General features: G+C 39.2%; 1 protein-coding gene across 1 annotated transcript in view; it reads right to left on the reverse strand.

Moving 5' to 3' along the window:
• HMGCLL1 (3-hydroxymethyl-3-methylglutaryl-CoA lyase like 1) overlaps positions 1–18210 on the reverse strand; it is an 87973-nt gene continuing 69763 nt past the window's right edge. The window contains exons 8-9 of the mRNA XM_037392498.1: positions 9528–9653; positions 1–5211 (exon numbers count right to left, since the gene is read on the reverse strand). Of these exons, the coding sequence (XP_037248395.1) occupies positions 5098–5211; positions 9528–9653 (240 nt within the window). The 3' untranslated portion in view covers positions 1–5097. The remainder of the gene's footprint in view (positions 5212–9527; positions 9654–18210) is intronic.

Consider the following 18210-nt stretch of genomic DNA (forward strand, 5'->3'; position numbering starts at 1 on the left):
TTTCAACAAACACTGAGATAGATTTTATTTCAGCTGTAGCACCACACATTGCAAACTCACAGATGCATTTAACCAAGAGGGTACACGACAATTCCTTAACAAACATATAATCTCTTTGACATCGGTTTCAAAGGACTAAGTTGACTTTGGCTGTAGTCCTTCTGCCTGCTGTGTTATTGCAGCAATGAAGTTCAACACTGAGTTAAAGCAGGACCATAGAGAAAAATAATCTTAAAAGATATAACAAAAGAAAAGCATTGATCAGCAACTCAAGAAGTGGAAAGTGTCTTTCATCCACTTCTCCAGACCGATTCTTCTGTTTAGTCACTTCTCTATGCATTTCACAATCAATAAAGAGAACTTAAGGCAGTCTAAGAAACAGGAAAACTCAGTGACAAAGAATACTCATTTTTAGGTATCACTTCTACAACTTAAAAATAACTCCATGAAAAAATAGGCAGATCTTATACATTCACACTAACCCTTTGGACAAGCATTTTTTCATTTCAGCAGCACTGATCCCAAACATAGGAATTTTACCTCACAGACTTGCAGTCTTCATTTGCTGACTCCTTATTAAAATAATAAAAGTTTTATGAACTCGAATGATGCTATTAGGAAAGGAAAATTAGCTAAAGCTTCTCTGGACTTATTCACAAGACCAGAATATTCACTTACTTCCATAAACTCTGGTTATACATGAAAATGAAATATTAAAGTGCTGGTCCAGAGCCAAGTTGCCTCAATACATAAAAGTTTAAACTACAAAGCAAGCTGCTGCTGGAAGACAGTAGCACTATCCACCTATGGGATCCATGTCATTGCTGTGTTGTGAAAGGCACTGAAGAACAGTTATGTCCATTACCAACAAAACAGATCAGCTTCTGCAAAAATGCACATTAGCCATACCTTTAGAACTACATAATATCTTGAGCAGCCAAAAAAGCCAGTATTTGACTTTCTAGCTATTGCCAACAATGTAGGAAAAAGACAAGCTACTGGGAACTCCAGTTTACAAACTACCATGGCCCTGGCACACATAGGATGATCTCCATGTTCTGTGAGATCTCTGCAGTGCCTTCGGTACAGTGAGCTACAGAAGAAAGTCTCCAAATCATAGAAGTATATATCTTGGTGCATCTAATTTGTCTCTGATAAGATTCCGTGAGGACAGTCAGTAACTACTTCTTCTCTCCCTCATACCCTCAGAGGTTACACTATCCCATTCTGAGCATTTACAGAGGACCACCAGCAAAACAGACAGGGAGACGGGATGTCCCCACATTCCAACAGTGCAACCATGATATTCAGTGCTCTTGCTTTTTCTTGATCCCTTTCAACAAATGCCTATATATATAGATATAATTTTTATAATGACACAGTAACAAGAACACCTGTTCACAGAAGCCAAACACCTGGATGCAAGCCTTTGCAGCCAGAGGGTTGCTTCAGGGTGAGGTGACAGCAATGTGTTCAGTGGGGTACACTGACAGGGACTAAAAGAGCAGGGCACCATTAGCTGAATATAAACATAAAGATTTAGAAAGTCAGAAGCACTGGAGAGCAGTAGCACCATCCCAAGACTTGCCATGTTTTTGAAGGGATGTGGTCTCAACTGCTTTATTATGTGCTGCGTTCAATGCTGCCTATGTGAGTGACACGCATGGCATAGCTACTGCATTAGCCCTTGATCTTAAGGGCAATATAGGCCTATTTTGTGAAGCCAAAGATTAGGCATTAAATTGCTCCACACAGTCAAAGTGATGCCAGCCCAGGAAAGCAGATCACCAGCACTTTATGTGCCTAATAAATTTCAGTAGCGAGAACATGAGATGTCTCAGGATTCTCAGTCACACTACAAGTAAAGAGGGATTTTATGGGCACTGCTTACCTGTACCCACAGGCCTAAATTCATCCCAGGTGGTACTTTTGGCACATAAACATTGGCGTTTTTTGGAATTTGGCTCTGTTTCTTCCTCCCTTGTAACGATCCTGACAAACAACCTATTTGTCTGTGACCTCCACCCTGGATTGCTATAACTCACTACGTGGTTGAAGCTGAACGTGTGGGTAAAGAACAGGCTCCAGATGTGACTGCTCATCTTTTCCAATGCTCACATCATTACAGAATAACAGACCTGCATTTACAGCACTCCACAAGCTCCCAAGTAGTTTCGAAATCAGATCCAATAAAGAACCAAGGCATTTTAGGTTGTTTGTCCCTGTGACTTAACCGGTAACCTGTTCTAGTGCATAGGGTGAGATAAGAGCCTTAGAATTGCAAACTGGACAGCCCAGATGCTAAGAAGCCTAGGATGCACTACGCACAAAGGCATGTCTGAAAACTCTTCCACACAGTAAGGGTCTCCTTGCACCACAGTTAGAAATCCTTTGTGGTAGTTAGGAACATAGACATCTAGAACTCCCAAAGAACTAAGCAGAGCTAGCTTTTATTCTACAGTCTATGCTCTACATAGGTATTTTATTTAATGCAAAAGTTGTGGCAGTAGTGAAACCACTCACTTTTACCTAAGACGTAGTTAGTACATTTACCAAAAAAGTGGACAGCATCAGCTCGGTTCCTAACTTGGCCTACAGTTGAAGCCACCATCACCATCTTCAAGGAAAAAATCTGTTGCAGAGACATTTTTTTCTTGTGATCTTTCTGGACTCAGGAATTTTTAATTCCATGCTAACCAATGGCACATCTTCATCCAGATCCACTAGAAAGTGTGTTCTTTCTCAGTCTGTATATAGCTGGGTGGTTAGATCCATCGATTAGGATGCCAAAAAATGTGCATTTAAATCTCCCCAGGCTGAGTAGCAAGCTAATCTTGGATCAATTGTTTAGTCCAAAATTCAGGCTAACATTTAAAAGGTGGTTTGAATCACAACTACTTTTGTATTTTTAAGGGGTGACTTCCCTTCTTTGAGAAGCTCAATCTTGCTTATGCCAGTTAAACATGCTCACAGGATCTTGGGTGGAAGAAAATTCATCAGGCTTACATGAGAACTGCATACCTCAGCTCAAAATGAGCTAATCCTGTGCCTGCACAGAAGCTGAAATTTTATTGTTAAACAGAAAAGTAGTACAGTATGGTTAGTCACCTTCAAGGGTAAATGGCACCTGAATTAGTGAGTCCTTAGGATGTCAATTCTGGCAGCTTGGTTGGGCTTAACTACTAATTATTAGACTACGTACTGCTGCAGATTCCTCACTTCTTCATTGGATCTAATCCATTACAGAATTTTAAAATCTGTGAACAGTTCAAGACCTAGTTTTATTGAATTTCATATTTTGATATATGAGTCATAGTGGCTGCTAAATAACAAAGCTCCAGCTGAGAAGTTGAGAAAACAAGGACAGAGCATTTTCTGTGGTGATCCAACTATGCATCCAGAGCAGGACAAGTAAATCAGGGTGAGCACATCTTTAAGAGTACTTGAAGGTCTTCTAGATACTGTAGGAAAGGGTTAGTATTTTGGATTGATAGGCAAGATATTTCCTGCCTCACCCGAGCACATTTCTTTGCTTATTCTTTGACTCTTTCCATGAGAAGAGCGAAACAATGTAGTTTGTATTAGCCTTGATTATCACTACAGCATAAACAGGACAGAGGTTTTATATCAAATTTATAGCTTTGAGTTACCTGGCATGCAAATTTGTACTTTCTTAAGCTGTGCCAATCTTAAACTACAATACTGGCTTAAAGATCTCAGAAAAAGTTCACTTTGGAATTTCAAAGGCAAACTGAGACTCAGCTGTAACTTGGCAGAGTTGAGTCCTAGACAAAAATTACTCAGCTTTTTCCTTCTTTACATGTTTTCTTACATTTTCTTTCAGCTTAACTCTCCCCAGTCTTTCATATTTTGGAGGAAAATGGAGAATATGGAGAAAGGATTTTAGATTACCATGTTAACAGGCTATGTTCAGAAAAAATATAGCTCAAGGTTAAGTACACCGAGAATTACAGAAGGATCCTACACAAACAATAACAGTACTGATATTTCAGACTAAAAAAATTTCAGTATTTTCATGGCACTTTTGACAGTTTATAGATAGGGTAAGGTTGTTCTTTGAATTTGTCCATTTCTGATCTAAAAATGAAAATGCAGTTCACTGGCATCTCTGCTGAACTAAGACATTTAAAGAACAGTATCACTATCAGTAGATCACAAAGAAAAAATGTAAGTGGTTCCCTTTGTGTAAGCTAGTCCAGCAGAATATTATTATCCTCCAAAACTCATGACTTGTAAGTGAGAATGTAAATGCATAGACTATAGAATAAAAAATCAAATTGGTCAATGAGATCTTGGGATAAAAATTTAGCCCCTTCTACACTCTTACTACCCTGAATGATGGTTGAAAACCTTGCCAATTTTAATTGCTTTATATAATTAGGTTTTAATACAGTTGACAAAAAATCCCAACTACAACAAATATAACTTAAGTAACAAATAAGGAGATTTGCATTAGATTTGGAGAATGTGGCAGACTGCCATTCACCACAAAGTCTTGGAACAAGATAAAGTCATCCACAACTTAACAGATGTTAAACAAAACAAAAATTAAAAGTGCTATTGCTAAAAAATTCTTATAGTGAATTCAGATTTGGCTCCATGTTCTTAAAACAACTGACTTTACAAATGAAAAGATTCATATAAATAAAACACATAATAGAATGGCCACACACAGTGTGGGATCTCATAAACTACTGCAAATATTTGTACTGTTCTAGAAGTCATCTTGATTAAAACTTAACTATGTATTTGCTGTTATATGCAGTTTTCCTGAAAAGAACTAAAATTCAATCTCAAACAAGGTAAAATGTCCTGGTGTTGGTGTTTACACATTTTTATCACCTGTAGAACCACCAGGCACAGAGTTCTATACTACAGTCATCTATTTCTTACTTAGAAATCAGACAACTCTTTACAAGAAAGTACAGTACAATAACTCTTCCCATAATAAAAAATTACATATGGGTACTGGTTTTGGATCTTTGTGGAAATGGTTTTGTTGTATTTGTTTTCTTGACATAAGTATCTTCGGTCACGGTAGATGACAAATGTAATTAAGCTGCCAAAAAAATCCATTTAATTGCTAGTTCCAGTACTGAAGGAAGCTTGTGCAACCTTTGAGTTTGTTTTCTTGTTCAAAGCTGTACAGATGAAATCTCCAGCTTCCATCACTGTATAAAGGTTTACTCCCTAAAAAAGAGGTGAAAAATAGTTAATAATAATAATAAATGCATATGTTGAAAAGGCTTAAACTCCCTGTTTTTTTGCTCCAGGGTCTAATTTTTGCAAAGGGCCTGATTCATGTCGTAAGTTGGTAATGGAGATCGGTAGAGTTACAGTGAATTACACAATAGTCACAGCTTCTAGTTATTTGGAAAGTTCTACCACTTCGAAAGTGATTTCTTGTCCTAACAGCAGTGGACCAAAGACTTGAGTAATATCTTTCCAGCTCAAAAGAATCTGGAATAAAGAACTGGAATAACAACTAGAAGAAGAAAAATATAGTGTCTACAAATGTGCTGTACTTATTTATCACCCAATGCTAAGAAACCTCATGCTTAGAAATATTTCATTTGCAGCTCAGAAGAACGGAAGAAATACACTTGTACTGGCCAATAAGTTCAGCACGAAATGGGATCCCACATTCTCTTGAACAAATAGAATCTCCTTCTCAAAGAAGTTCCTTTCAATGCAAAATTAAAATTTACATTGCCAGCACAACTGGGCAAAAAATTGCAGCTGCTTGATCTGCCCATGCTAAAAAATAGTCCCTTGAGCAATCAACCTGTTTTTAACTAATATAAGATACATATCAGTACTGCTTGATTGCTAAAATGGAATCAGATCACTGATTAAAGAGGAAAAAAATACTTATTAGTCTCCTGGATTATTCACGTATAGTGCAAGTTTTAGAGTCAGAGCATGTGAGTGATAGAAATACTTGCTCCAAAGACCGGAATTTAGAAGCCAGTAAAGTACCTGTAGGAGGGATGCGAAAGGGGACTATGAACTACCAATACAATGAGTAGTCATATAAAACTGGGAGAAGTGTGTCATTCAGCATTAAAGAGCACAAAATGTACCAGAAATACACTTTCGTATCACTTAAGGATTTCTGCACTGAAGTTCAGACCAGGACCTGATTTAAATGCTTCATCCCCTACTTGGATCTAGCACTTATTTCCATGTTCTGTGGAAAAATTTGCCTTTTTCATTCTTGGAGTTGGCTAAAAATGTTAATGAGAATGAAAATTACTTCACAGAAATGTAATCAAAAACATTTTGAATTTGAAAAAAAATGCTTCAATGTTAGCAACCACCTTTAGTATTTAGCACCATCTAAAACATTGTTCAAAGACACTCTTTCATAACTGTCTCATTTTAATACAGTTATAACAAGGGTGATTTCAGCATATTCTGTTTATCTTTTATTGGCCATTATTTAGGCTTAGTTTGTAGAGTGCTATTGCACATAACGTAATCTAAAAAATTCTTAGAGCATCTGTGCTTTTTTACTAGGAAGAAATGAGAAACATACCATCATAGACATACTTGGTAGACAGACTATGGAAGATGGCAAAATAAAATCCCCAAACTATACAAAATTCACATTTTCAGGACTGTAACACTGCATAATGTGGTAAGTGTTGATAAAAAACGTATGTTCAAGGTTCACATTCATTAAATGGAACACAAGCACCTCTGCCTTTTAAATTCTTGTTATGTAAGTGTTGTGGACCAAAGAGGATTACCATGAGGGCAGAAACCCCAGAATTCACAAGCATGACTCACAGATGAAGATGGGAAAAGAGTAGGGACAGGTGTTTGTAAAGTTGTTGAGTCAAAATAATATGTCTTCAGAGAGATATTAAGAAATGTACTTAAGTGTACTTGGTAAACACTCCATATATCCAGAATTATTCCTTGACACCAAGGAATGAAACTATGGAACACAACGACAAGTACTTCCAATAGTACCTATGAAGTTGGATAAGTGCCCTAAATCAGAGGAGCTTCTGCCAGAAGGCGAAGTCCTTTAACTCCCATTGACTTCAGTTAACCAGTTCTCCTTCAGCATTCATAAATACCAAGTCTATTATCTCTCTATACTTCGGTTTCGGTGTCAATAATGTGAGGCTAACAGCACTTAGTTGCTTCTCAGGAAGGTGCATTGTTTTCCAAGTGCTTTGAAGGCATCGTAAGCACAAGTACTATTACTGTAATTACACAGGAATCATATAGAAACTGTTTTTATAGAAAATGTATGTCTCCCTACAAAGTTTCCTAAGCATTAATGATCTATGACATAATTATCTATCCATCACCATGGTGCAACCAATAAATCTTTTTGTATATGGGCTCTGCTAGAAAACATTTAGCCTGCTGGAGATTCATTTCACACATCACTTTCTTGGTTATGTGTTCTGAAGAACAGTATAGAACAAGCACCAGTTACCACTTTGATGTATCTAGTCAATCTGAACTCGATAATATACACTTAAAATACTGTCCATCCTTTAGCTGACACTGTAAGTGACTTCAGTCAACAAAATGAAAGCTTTAGTGCATAGCTGAGAGAAACATGAGAAAACGCTCCTTGCAAATGGACAGTATTAATAATTACAATTTCTTTTTATGCCATTACACAAAAAAGGACATATTAATAGATTTTTGTGATAACGATTTTACAGAATTGGCCATGGTACCAAAAAACAACACTGAAAAGACCAAAGGTCATATATTAAGGTAATAATTTCAAGGTTCCATGTCTCTCAACCAGTAAACCACTATTTTCTTAACGAGCCAGAAAAGAGTCAAAAAGCAAAGCCTTGTGTTTTGCTATCGCATAATCTAACATTAAAAAACCAAAAGGAGGACTAAGTGTTTGATTGTGAGATTCTTATCTCCATGGGATTTGGTATCAGCCTTTAGGACAAGCTAGATCCCTGCTTGGACACAAGATCATTAACAGATTAATAAATCTTATCAAGAAGCCTGGAACAGGTATATTTCATTTAATCAGGGTATTTTTATTTAAATTATTCCTTTTGCTATATGTCAGTTGGAAAAGTCAGTGGGTATTTTGCCCAAGGAAAGACCACAATGAAAACCTAAGTCTAAGGTGCATAGCAATGTAAAGTGAAATGCATGATTCTTCTCCTTATTCCAAAGAACTGTGTTGTTTCTAAAGAATAAGCACATTCTCCATGAAAAAAAGCTATCCCAAAGCATGTATGAACAGTTCAAAACAGAGTCCACTTGTAAAACGGACACTTGTGATTAAATGTTTAAACCTTTTCTAAACAAGTATCTGACATCTACCCAAACTCCCTAAGAAGCACATGAAAGCAGATGAACTCCGTGAACTCTGTAAAGTACTGAATATGCTTTAACAATGCTCAGGAGATGTACAGTTCAGCAACAAGTTCCATGACCCTTTTATGGCAAAGAACTCCATTGGCATGATCGCCACACGGAACTGCAACCTACAGATTAGTGGTAAGATCTCTGGTAACTCAGATCTTCGTGTTTCAGACATCAGGCTTTTCAATTTCTTTCTGCAGCAGTTTAAATCCAAACCACACACGCTGCAGTTTTTGCAGGTCTTTATATGTTCTTCTTTGACCCTGACTCCCAAAGTCTATGTCTAAGTTAAAGGTAAAGTCACTGTATTGCTTGAGTTAGCACAAACTCATTATGCCACATTTCCAGAACAATGACGATCAACAGGAAGACCAAAGAGCACATTCTTTGGGGAAAGCAGCATCTCTTGGTTCCCAGGAATACAGAATAAATAACATGCCAGCTGAGCCAGGGATACTAAATGTGTCCTCTTGAAGTGTGGATGCTCACTGGCAAAGTTCATCAAAGTGCAGCTCAGTGCAAATAAGCTGCTTTGCCTTCTCTTCCAAGAACAAGAATGGAAATAAAAATGACCATGAAGCTTACTAGCCAGTAACAGATTTTGTACAATTTTTAAATATATTAAGTGGACACCTGAGAAATAGCAATGTCCTGTGCTTGACTTCCAAACACTAAACTTTTTTTCTACTTTGAAGCCGGAAAAATTATCAACAAATAAGCACTCTGAACCAAATCCAAAGCTCTATGAAAAGAGCTGAGGTCTGCTCAGTCTTTCCACTGTAAAGCTGATCAGACTTCCAGAGCAGTGTCTACAGTAGTGATTTTTTTGTGGTTACTGAGGCATAGCAATGACTCAAACCAGTTGCTACTGAGCTCCTCATAGGTAGGGATCTCCAGGTAGAGAGCGGGGCATTATTCAGCTTCCTGTCAAATACACAAACCGGTTCTACTCTAAATTGCCTAGTAAAGTCAACGTCACTCATGTGATCTGTCAAACCATGTTAAAGCATGAGTTTGCAAAAACGACTACTTGCTCCCAATGTTTTATTGTACAGCACAAGTAATTGTCAAGTACGTATCATATCTTTTCTAGAATAATTTGTTTTTCTTAGTGTCTTAAGTAGAAAGTAAAAATATCTTACTGTATTGACCCCCAGACCATTAAGCATGTATATCACATCTTCTGTGGCTACGTTTCCAGTAGCACCTTTTGCATAGGGACAACCACCCAGTCCTGCAACAGATGAATCCACTACAGTAACTCCCATCTGGAAGGTAACAACACAAAAATGCAACATCAGCATAGAGTATTATTTATAATAATTCATAAATAGCGTGCTAGACATATTAGTTACTATGGATAAAATACACATTTCTCCACAAATGGATGTGTTCCTCAGAAGAAATTCCTTATAATGGCCTTAGCTCTGACATCTTTATAAGGTAAGACTCTTCAAACACAGGATGTGGAACCAAGAACTAATGGTCCATTACATGCAGCAGATAAGATGATTGCTGGTTTAGAGTGAAACAGAGGTTTATGTTTTCTCTCTGTGTCTCTCTACGTGTTGTTTATAAACAGTGCATCTACTCTTGCAAAGTCTTACATGCAACCAAACACAATCAATGTGTTTATACAAATGTATAATTTTAAGCATATGTGTAAGTCTTTGCAAGTTGGAAGTCTTAATATTAGCATCTGATTCATGTGTCATCCAAAAGATTTTGGGACATCTACCCTCTAAAATGTGTTTTGTATTAATGGCTATTCTTCCACAAAGAATTTCCTGAGCATTTTCTCTCTTCTAATTTTCTTTTCTTTCCTCTTTATTAGAGTTCATAAAGCCACCATGTAAATAACTTTTTTGTTTGTGTTTTAGAGGAACACTACACAGTATTTTCACCCAAATCAACACCAAAATGTAAGGAAGAATTAAATTTTGCCAGATCTGTTAGAGTTCATGGGTTCAAATCAACTGTAAATAAAAGCTTAAAGAATTTTATCCTGGTGAATCTGACCCATTGTTTACCATATTCACTAGTCTAGAAGAAAACACAACCCTCAAAACAGTAAATTTCATACTTTAGAAGTCCTGGAGATGCATTCAAAAGCCTAGTTTTTAAGATGCTTGGAATAACTGAACAGCTTGCATATAACAGAAGTTCTCATAGACAGAGGTTCTGAGCTTTACTTTGAATATTTTTAAGGGAATAATTGGTGCACAGTGTTAAAGCTTTCTCATTTAAATCATGACTTGAAAAAACACTCAGCTGTCATAACTTCATAATTCTCCCATTTTTATTTTCTTCCTACAGCATCCAAGTGTTTTCTCTCTCCTGATTCTCTCTCAGCATATTCATGATAAAAAATAGTAAACCAGTTACCAACTCTGCTTAAAAGATAGTATTAAATTTCCTATGGGATAAAGCCTTCCCTGGCAGATTGGTCATGGAGGGAAAAAACAGCCTGTGATTTCCACTGATTTGTTTAGTGAGCTCTTGCACCCTCTTCTTTCTGTGATTTTAAAATAAAGCTGAAACTGGGAAGTATTTCTTTCTGTAATAACATATTATATATATGATCCAGGACACCGGGTCCCCCTTGTCAGAGAAAGCTCTTCAGTCTGCCTCTTGAAGAAGATCATACACCTCAGGAGGCATTCAGGCTCCAGAGATAACCAGAGACAGCAATGGCATTAAGCAGAAAGGCCATCAGGTCTTCAAAGACACCAGCTTCTCTCTACCTTAAGCACACTAGAGGGTTCCCCACCCCCTAGGGCTAATTTAGGCAGACGAGAAGTTTGGCAGGAGAAGTCGGGCAGGCAAACCAGAGTGCGATCACAGCTCAAATTCAGGACAGGCATTCCTGTGCAGAGACATGTGTTCAAAATTCCAACTTTGGCTTTGGGTCCGGAGCAATTCAGAGGTTAAACCATGCCTGTTGCTCACATTTGCAGGTCAGTAAGATCTAGAGGCCCGGCTGCATGGAGAGCTGATCTCCATTGCTCTCCTTCTGAGGGACCGAGCTGTCCCTGCAGGCTGCTCTGGGAGCCTTAGCTTCTCCTCCACAGCCAGGCGTGCACCAGCTGGCGAGGCAGGCAGAAGGCGATCTCCTCCATGTTGCAGTTGCCAAGTCCCCTTTCCAAACAGACCCATCGGTGCTGGGTTTTTTACTTCTGAAGTAAACCTCCCGAACGTTTTGTTGCATTTCCTTCTAGTTTTATCCTTTCTATAGTTTTATCATTGGCCTTACAGGCTCTTTGAAATCCCAACATTTCTGGAAGGCAATAATAGAGTACTCCAATGAAGTGTTGTCCCAGCTCCTGTTCTCAGACAAGGAACGTTACCTTGAGCTAGGTAACTGCTCAACGCCTGCGATAAAGACCTCAAAGGAGCTGCAGTGCATAACTGTGACAGGCACGACAGTATTGCTTAATACTGCTCACACAAAGAGGCTGTCTAAGAAGGGATATTGTATTTTAAAGCACACTAATCTGTGAATTATGAAATGAATCACCGAGTACATGTTTCACATTTCAGTCGCTTGTCACACACTTTGTTTGTGTAACCCACCGGTCAGAAAATGTGTTACACAACACATCTGTGTCCAACACACAGAGGGCATGCATTTAGGACAGCTTGCAACTGGAAATTCCGTCTCTTTTTGCACTGTCTGCTAAGATCCATACATTTACTCTGGAAGTCATTGCTTCAAGCTCCACAGTGGTAGCTTTCAAGCTTGTAAGTGTGCCTGCAGAAACACACCTAAGGACTCTTAATGGGAAGACTTAGGATACGGTGAAGGTCTGGGGAAGAGGTAAGGGAGACTAACATGTAGATGTGCTGGTACAATACAAGCATGCATCCCACTACCATGCCTGCTCTCTCAGTCTGATTTTAAGCTTTCCATCAGAAACGACTGTTTCACAGATGAAAAGGTAGAAAAAAGTGCCTTTCATGGAGTTTTCCTATTTTCAGTTGTATGCTTCTGTCATAACAGCTAGAGCATTCTTGATGTACTTATTTTCAGTAACTTTTACTTGAGGATAAAACCTATAGGCAAATAATGTGCTGAGGTACATCACGGCTGTTAAACTCCCAGGGAATATCAGCAGACTCAGAAACAGTTTTAGAAGCGTATAAGCAGTTACTTTCTAACACCAGTGAATTATCTCATGAAATGCTTGTTCTTGTGCAAAAATGGGAAAAACGTCAACTAAACTGTATTTGGTGAAAACAGCCACAAAAGTTTGCCAGATCAAAGCTCAGTATCACGATCAGTAGCCTGCTCCAGTCCTTCACAGAGCTCTCACTGTGAAAAAAAAAACAAGAAACAACATGCTGCCAGCATTAAAAACATGTCTTCTAAAGGCATTAGATATATTTACATTTTAATTTCTCGATGTGCTTGTAGAAACACTTGTGATGCCCCTGTAATGCTGCATTTGCATTGCAAGTTTGTGGCACTGGGGTATATGTTTCTTATTGTTTGTTGAAAGTGTTTGCAAACACATGGAGGGGTATGGGATACCACAGCAACACGAAGGTAACATGAAATATTTATCTTTGTCCAAGCACATCCTAGTATTCTCGGGCAGTCTCGTCTGAGTTAATTCACTCTACCTCCACTGGAAACAGGAGTAAGCTCCGTCAATTTAGCCTAACGTAGATGCAAGAGCATAAAAAACAATGCCTTCTGCTGGCTAAGCAGTGGGAGCAGTAACCTCCAGATGATGGACAGTGCTAATTGTCTTTTAAACCATCAACTATTATTGCTAAACAAAAAGAAGGAAGTCTAGTCACAGCTTTACATTGGTAACATCCTCAGTGTGGTGGCTTTCATCCTGGTACAGGACATTTAAACCATTGCTTCCCAGAAGTAGTGTACCAACACATGCACATCTCTAAAATTGCATCTGCATCAGGTTGCATTTGCCATTTTAACATTCAGCCAGTTGTAGACAAGGTCTTGACACGGCATATGTAATATAGCAGCTCTGACTGACCTCCAGATCAGAATGTCTTCAAATCAGTGCTCTTAATATGCCAAGAGCGGGTGTGTCTCTGCCTTTAAGATACTGTTCTTTAACGTTCTCTTCACAATGCTTCTGATAAGATGGCTACTGCAACGTACTGCTATTTCAGCAGCAGGCTCAGCTGTATCTGTCTGCTCTTGCATGTTGTACAGGCAAATATAATGCCTTTTCTGATTCGTGTGCAAAATCACTGTAGCCCATCTCCAGTGTGGCCCCATTCAAAAAGCCCTTAAATAATCCATACTCCACGCTCCATTCTAGCAGTGCTAAAAACAGATGTTGGAAAACATCCTTCAGCAGCACTACTAATTTGGAGGTTAATATTACAGCCCAGCCTGTCCAAGCAAAGTCTGAAGTAGCACCTAATAAATAACTTCTATGCAAGTTTGAGCAGCTATGAAACTGTTTTGCTTTTGCAGCCATTAAAACCATAAGGGGCTCTAAAAGCAAAGCTAAAAACTGACATAATGTGTAAAAGGCCTCTTCCTTCATCACATGTCCACTATTTGTCAGGCTTTTACAGGAGATAATGAGTTTCAAGCCTTTCAGCAATCTGAGCTTGCAAAACATTCGCTGTCAGTATGAGATCTACAAGCCCACAGTCGTCTTCTCACTTCCTGACAGTCACTAAATTGTGCTGAGATTCATGAGAAGTTGCACGGCAGCTCTGTCGTAGGATATGTCCTAGACGAGCACTCACTGCGCTGCTTACGTATGGATGTGTGTGTGGGTGAAAAATGGCTTGGCTTCCAGGACAACTTCAGTGCTCCAATCTTTTTGACACTTGCAGAGTTTTGATAATCGCTAAACTCCTGACAGTGGTTCCTGAACACCTTCCAAACTTTAGCTTTGGCTAGCTTTAGCTTACTCTCTAGAGAAGGCAGAAGACTTTTTGCTCCTGTCCCATGCTAGCTTCCTAACTCCCCAATGAGAGAGCAAGGAATTAAATTCATCACCTTTGTCAAATAGCCAGTTTTAACAGGAAACCATTATTGCCAGTGAACAATAAATGCTTCATGTGTCTCAGCTTGCTTTACTACCTCCCCATAACTTCTTGTTGGGACATCAGTCTCCTTCCTTACTGCTCTTTAAACCTGGCTTTGTTGGACATAAGTTTAACTTTGTCCGTCTCTTAACAATGGCAAAGTCAGTGTCAGTAACTGCAGGGATGCATGAGGTATAAATCAGAAGCTATAAAACAGGTCTCACAAATAAGGATTTTTTTTTTAAACTATGAGATTTTGAAACCATAATATTGAGGAATGCAGGTATGCATCAAACAGGAGAAGATTTGTTGTCCAACATAGTTTAGGGGCCACAGCACTGTCAAGTTCAGTACTGCAGTGTCTTAAAGATAGGTGCATGTAAATGGGACAAAGAATCACTGTATTCAGCATTTGTTCAAGGAAGGGAGAAGGAAGAGAGGTAGAAGTAAAAGGAGGACCTACACACGGTAAGTCAAAGGTTGTCCACACAAAAGGCAGCACAAGACTAATACTGTTTAATCTTGCAACCCCTGTCTGTGCCTAGCTGACACTTCTGGCGTGGATGGTACTGTGTCTCTCAGGCATCAGTCTGCTACCCACCACTACTTGGTATGCCAGCCATCAGGAAAAATGCCTTCTCCTGTAGAGACAAAGGTAACTGTAGAAATACAAACAACAGCAGCGCTTTGTAAGTTGGCTGTGCCCACAGAGACCCTTCTGTGAGCTACATTAACAAGTTGTCTAAAATGAAGGCTTGACATCCCCCTTTATTTCAATAAAACAAATGTATGCAAATAAATATTATTTTAGTATTTGAGCAATCAGAAGCATAAATTTCTACATATCAGGCAATAAAATGGGACAACATCTCTCTGTGGAAAACCCTGAAAGTTAACTGCATTTCCTTCCTGCTTCTTTTTCTCTCTGCTTTTGCTAAAGATTAATGCATCACAAAAGAAAACACTACTTTTCAGAGTTAACTTCATCACTACTGACCACACGGTGTCACTGTTACATTAAAATCTATAATTTCCCAGTTCATTTAGTTAGAAAATTAGTACATTCAGTGAAGAAAAAAAATAATATCCTTTTCTCCAGAAACATATTGAGATGCAAGCAATTTGTGGGTAGACGTGCCACATAAAATAGGTTAATACAGCATTCCTTCAACTTATGGCACACATCTTTTCATATTGCTACTGACACATTTATTATAAGCAAAGCTGGCAATGACATCTAGAGTTAAAATTCCCTAACACTTTCCATCATAAGGCCCTACTTTCAGTTGTTTATTACTTTGTCAGCCTTTAACTGCTGCAGCTTATATTTTCCATGCCTTGTCTCTGCCTCAGGCTGGATTTTTTTGGAAAGTTTTAGTGAAAAATGGGGTTGGCCACTTCCGAGAACAAGTTTGGGGGAAGAAAATCACTTTGTTATGCTAATATTCAATAATTCAAACACAAGCTTCTTGGAGATATTCTTGTAGGTTTGCACTCTCAGATTTGGCACAGGAGGAATACTGATTTTAAGAGATCACACAGTCTGGACCTTAGTTACGAGCTTAGAAAAGTTCCACCTCGCCAGGAACTGGTCAGTCTGATAGCTACAATGCTTGAGTGACCAAGACAGCAGCAGCTGACCATGCTCCTTCCCTCAACCTCAGCAAAGAACTGTGACACAATTTCTCTGTAACTGAGCCAGAAAATCTGTGTCTCTGGCTGACAGTGCATCACCTGCACAAAACACCTCTCACCAATGGGCTTGAGCAGCTGAGATCTGTGTTGCAGATCCAGTTCTTCAGAGAACGTTCAAGGATGTTTAGGGGGAATTGATGCCATTAAACAAGGATGGTTTTGAGATTTTTGAAAAGCTTAGAAAGTCCTAATAAAAATCCTACGCCATAACGAAAATTACTGTGGGGAAGCAGATGTTCACAAATCACTACTAGTATTGCCTATGCAGGCTTATTTTGCTCCTTTTTTGAACATGTGAACTCTTATTTACAAGACACTGGGGCTTGCTAGTTGGGGGTTGTGCACAATTCGCGCTGCTCCCCTGCTAAGGGACACAGCACCTGCAGGGGGAGCAGGAGAAGCATTTCAAGGTCTTCTCGAAACCCATGAAGATGCTACGATCATCAGAGCGCTGAGTGACTTTCCAGTCTCCCTTCCTTCCCTCCCCAAGCAACTCAGGGCACGGCCAGATCTCCCAGTTCAGCTGCTGCTGATCTGAAGTAAGTAGTTATTGCCCCAGATGCTTTCCAGCAGAAGTTGCTGATCTCAAGTCAACCTCTCGTGGTTTAACAGTTTGTCTGCTTGCTATGATCTTGTGAAATAATCTGATCTAAAAATGCAGAAGATTAATTTTGTAGATCTAAGTTTGGATATGGTCAGAAGACCAGTTACACAGGTAGAACAGAGAAGATAATATTCTTGGGATCTGGAGGGAAAGGGGGAACTAGAGAGGAAAGGGTGAACTAGCTTCAGGGGAGGCAGAGACAGGGCCATCTAGTCCAGAGGTGCAACAACTGCGCCAGGTTGTCCATGCTCTACATGCAGCCCATTGACGACAAGGTTCTCACGTGCTACATGTCAGTGAAAATGAATAAAAATAAACCTGAGAATAAAGCGAGGGCTTTGAACGGACACAGAAGACAAAAAAGATTGCTTAACTTGATGGTAAGGTTACCGAGAGTTGCTCTGGGAGAGGACAATTTTGCTGGGACTGGAGAAAGCATGTTTGGAACTGCTGACAGCAAAGGTCCAATGAAGAAACAAAACCCACTCACTTTGCAAGGGACGGCTCACAGAGGATAAGCCAAGCAGAGACACACCCACTAAAATAAAATGGGTCAATGATCATAATGGCTGAATTATGGGACATCAGTTGAGAATGGGTTGAATGAAGGAGGAAACCCCAGGTAAAAATCAATGTGTGAGATGCAGGCTGCAGAGAGCACACTTCACTGTGAGTTACAATATTGCAAAAGGCCAGAGTGCTGCTATGGACAATCAGGGAAGGGCACTGATTTAGTATTTGAAGTGCACATGGCAAACATGGAACATGTGAATCCATCAATAAAAATGGCAAATCTGATGCCAGCATCACAGTATCTGAAAAGGCAACTTTTTACTACATTCAGGGAACATATAATCTAGTTCATTTAGGTACCCCTTTTATTGATGTCTATACCTTAGAAAGAAACTACAAATACTTCCAATCTCGTTGTTCAGTCCTGGTTAGCTCTGCCAACTCCCAACCCTCAGCATTACTCAAAGACCAGTTTCTGTTGATTCATTTGGTGGCTTAAGCTGGGTGGCCAAAACTGCTCCTGGAGGTGTAATTTCCCTCACTTCGATTAAACAGAACACTTTCAGCATGATGCACCAAGTGGCAGAGGACAGTCCTGTAGCAATGTGAGCAAAAAAAAATAGATGGGTGGCAGAAAACATCTATTCTTATAAAATAAATTTCTAGCAATGATGGCTATATATAAGAAAACTGGGAAAACAGAGCAGAACTCTTTTTATTCCATGGTAGTATTATGGTATGTCAGCACCAGGGTATCCAAAAGAACAAAATGGAAACAGCATTTAAAATCCCATCTGACTTCAATTCAGCCAGAGCTCTCACACAGCAGCACCTGACTCCCCTAGAGCCAGGAACATCACCCGCCCGCAAAACCCACTTTGTTTTGACTTTCATTCCCCGTGTTATCTCTAAAATCACACCCACCTGCCACTCAGCAAGAAAGGGGACCTCCCGCGCATCCCCAGGGCTCATCTCCAGATGTGCTGTGAGAC

The sequence above is a fragment of the Falco rusticolus genome, chromosome 6, assembly GCF_015220075.1.
Source record: "Falco rusticolus isolate bFalRus1 chromosome 6, bFalRus1.pri, whole genome shotgun sequence".
In the NCBI taxonomy this organism is placed as follows: domain Eukaryota; kingdom Metazoa; phylum Chordata; class Aves; order Falconiformes; family Falconidae; genus Falco; species Falco rusticolus.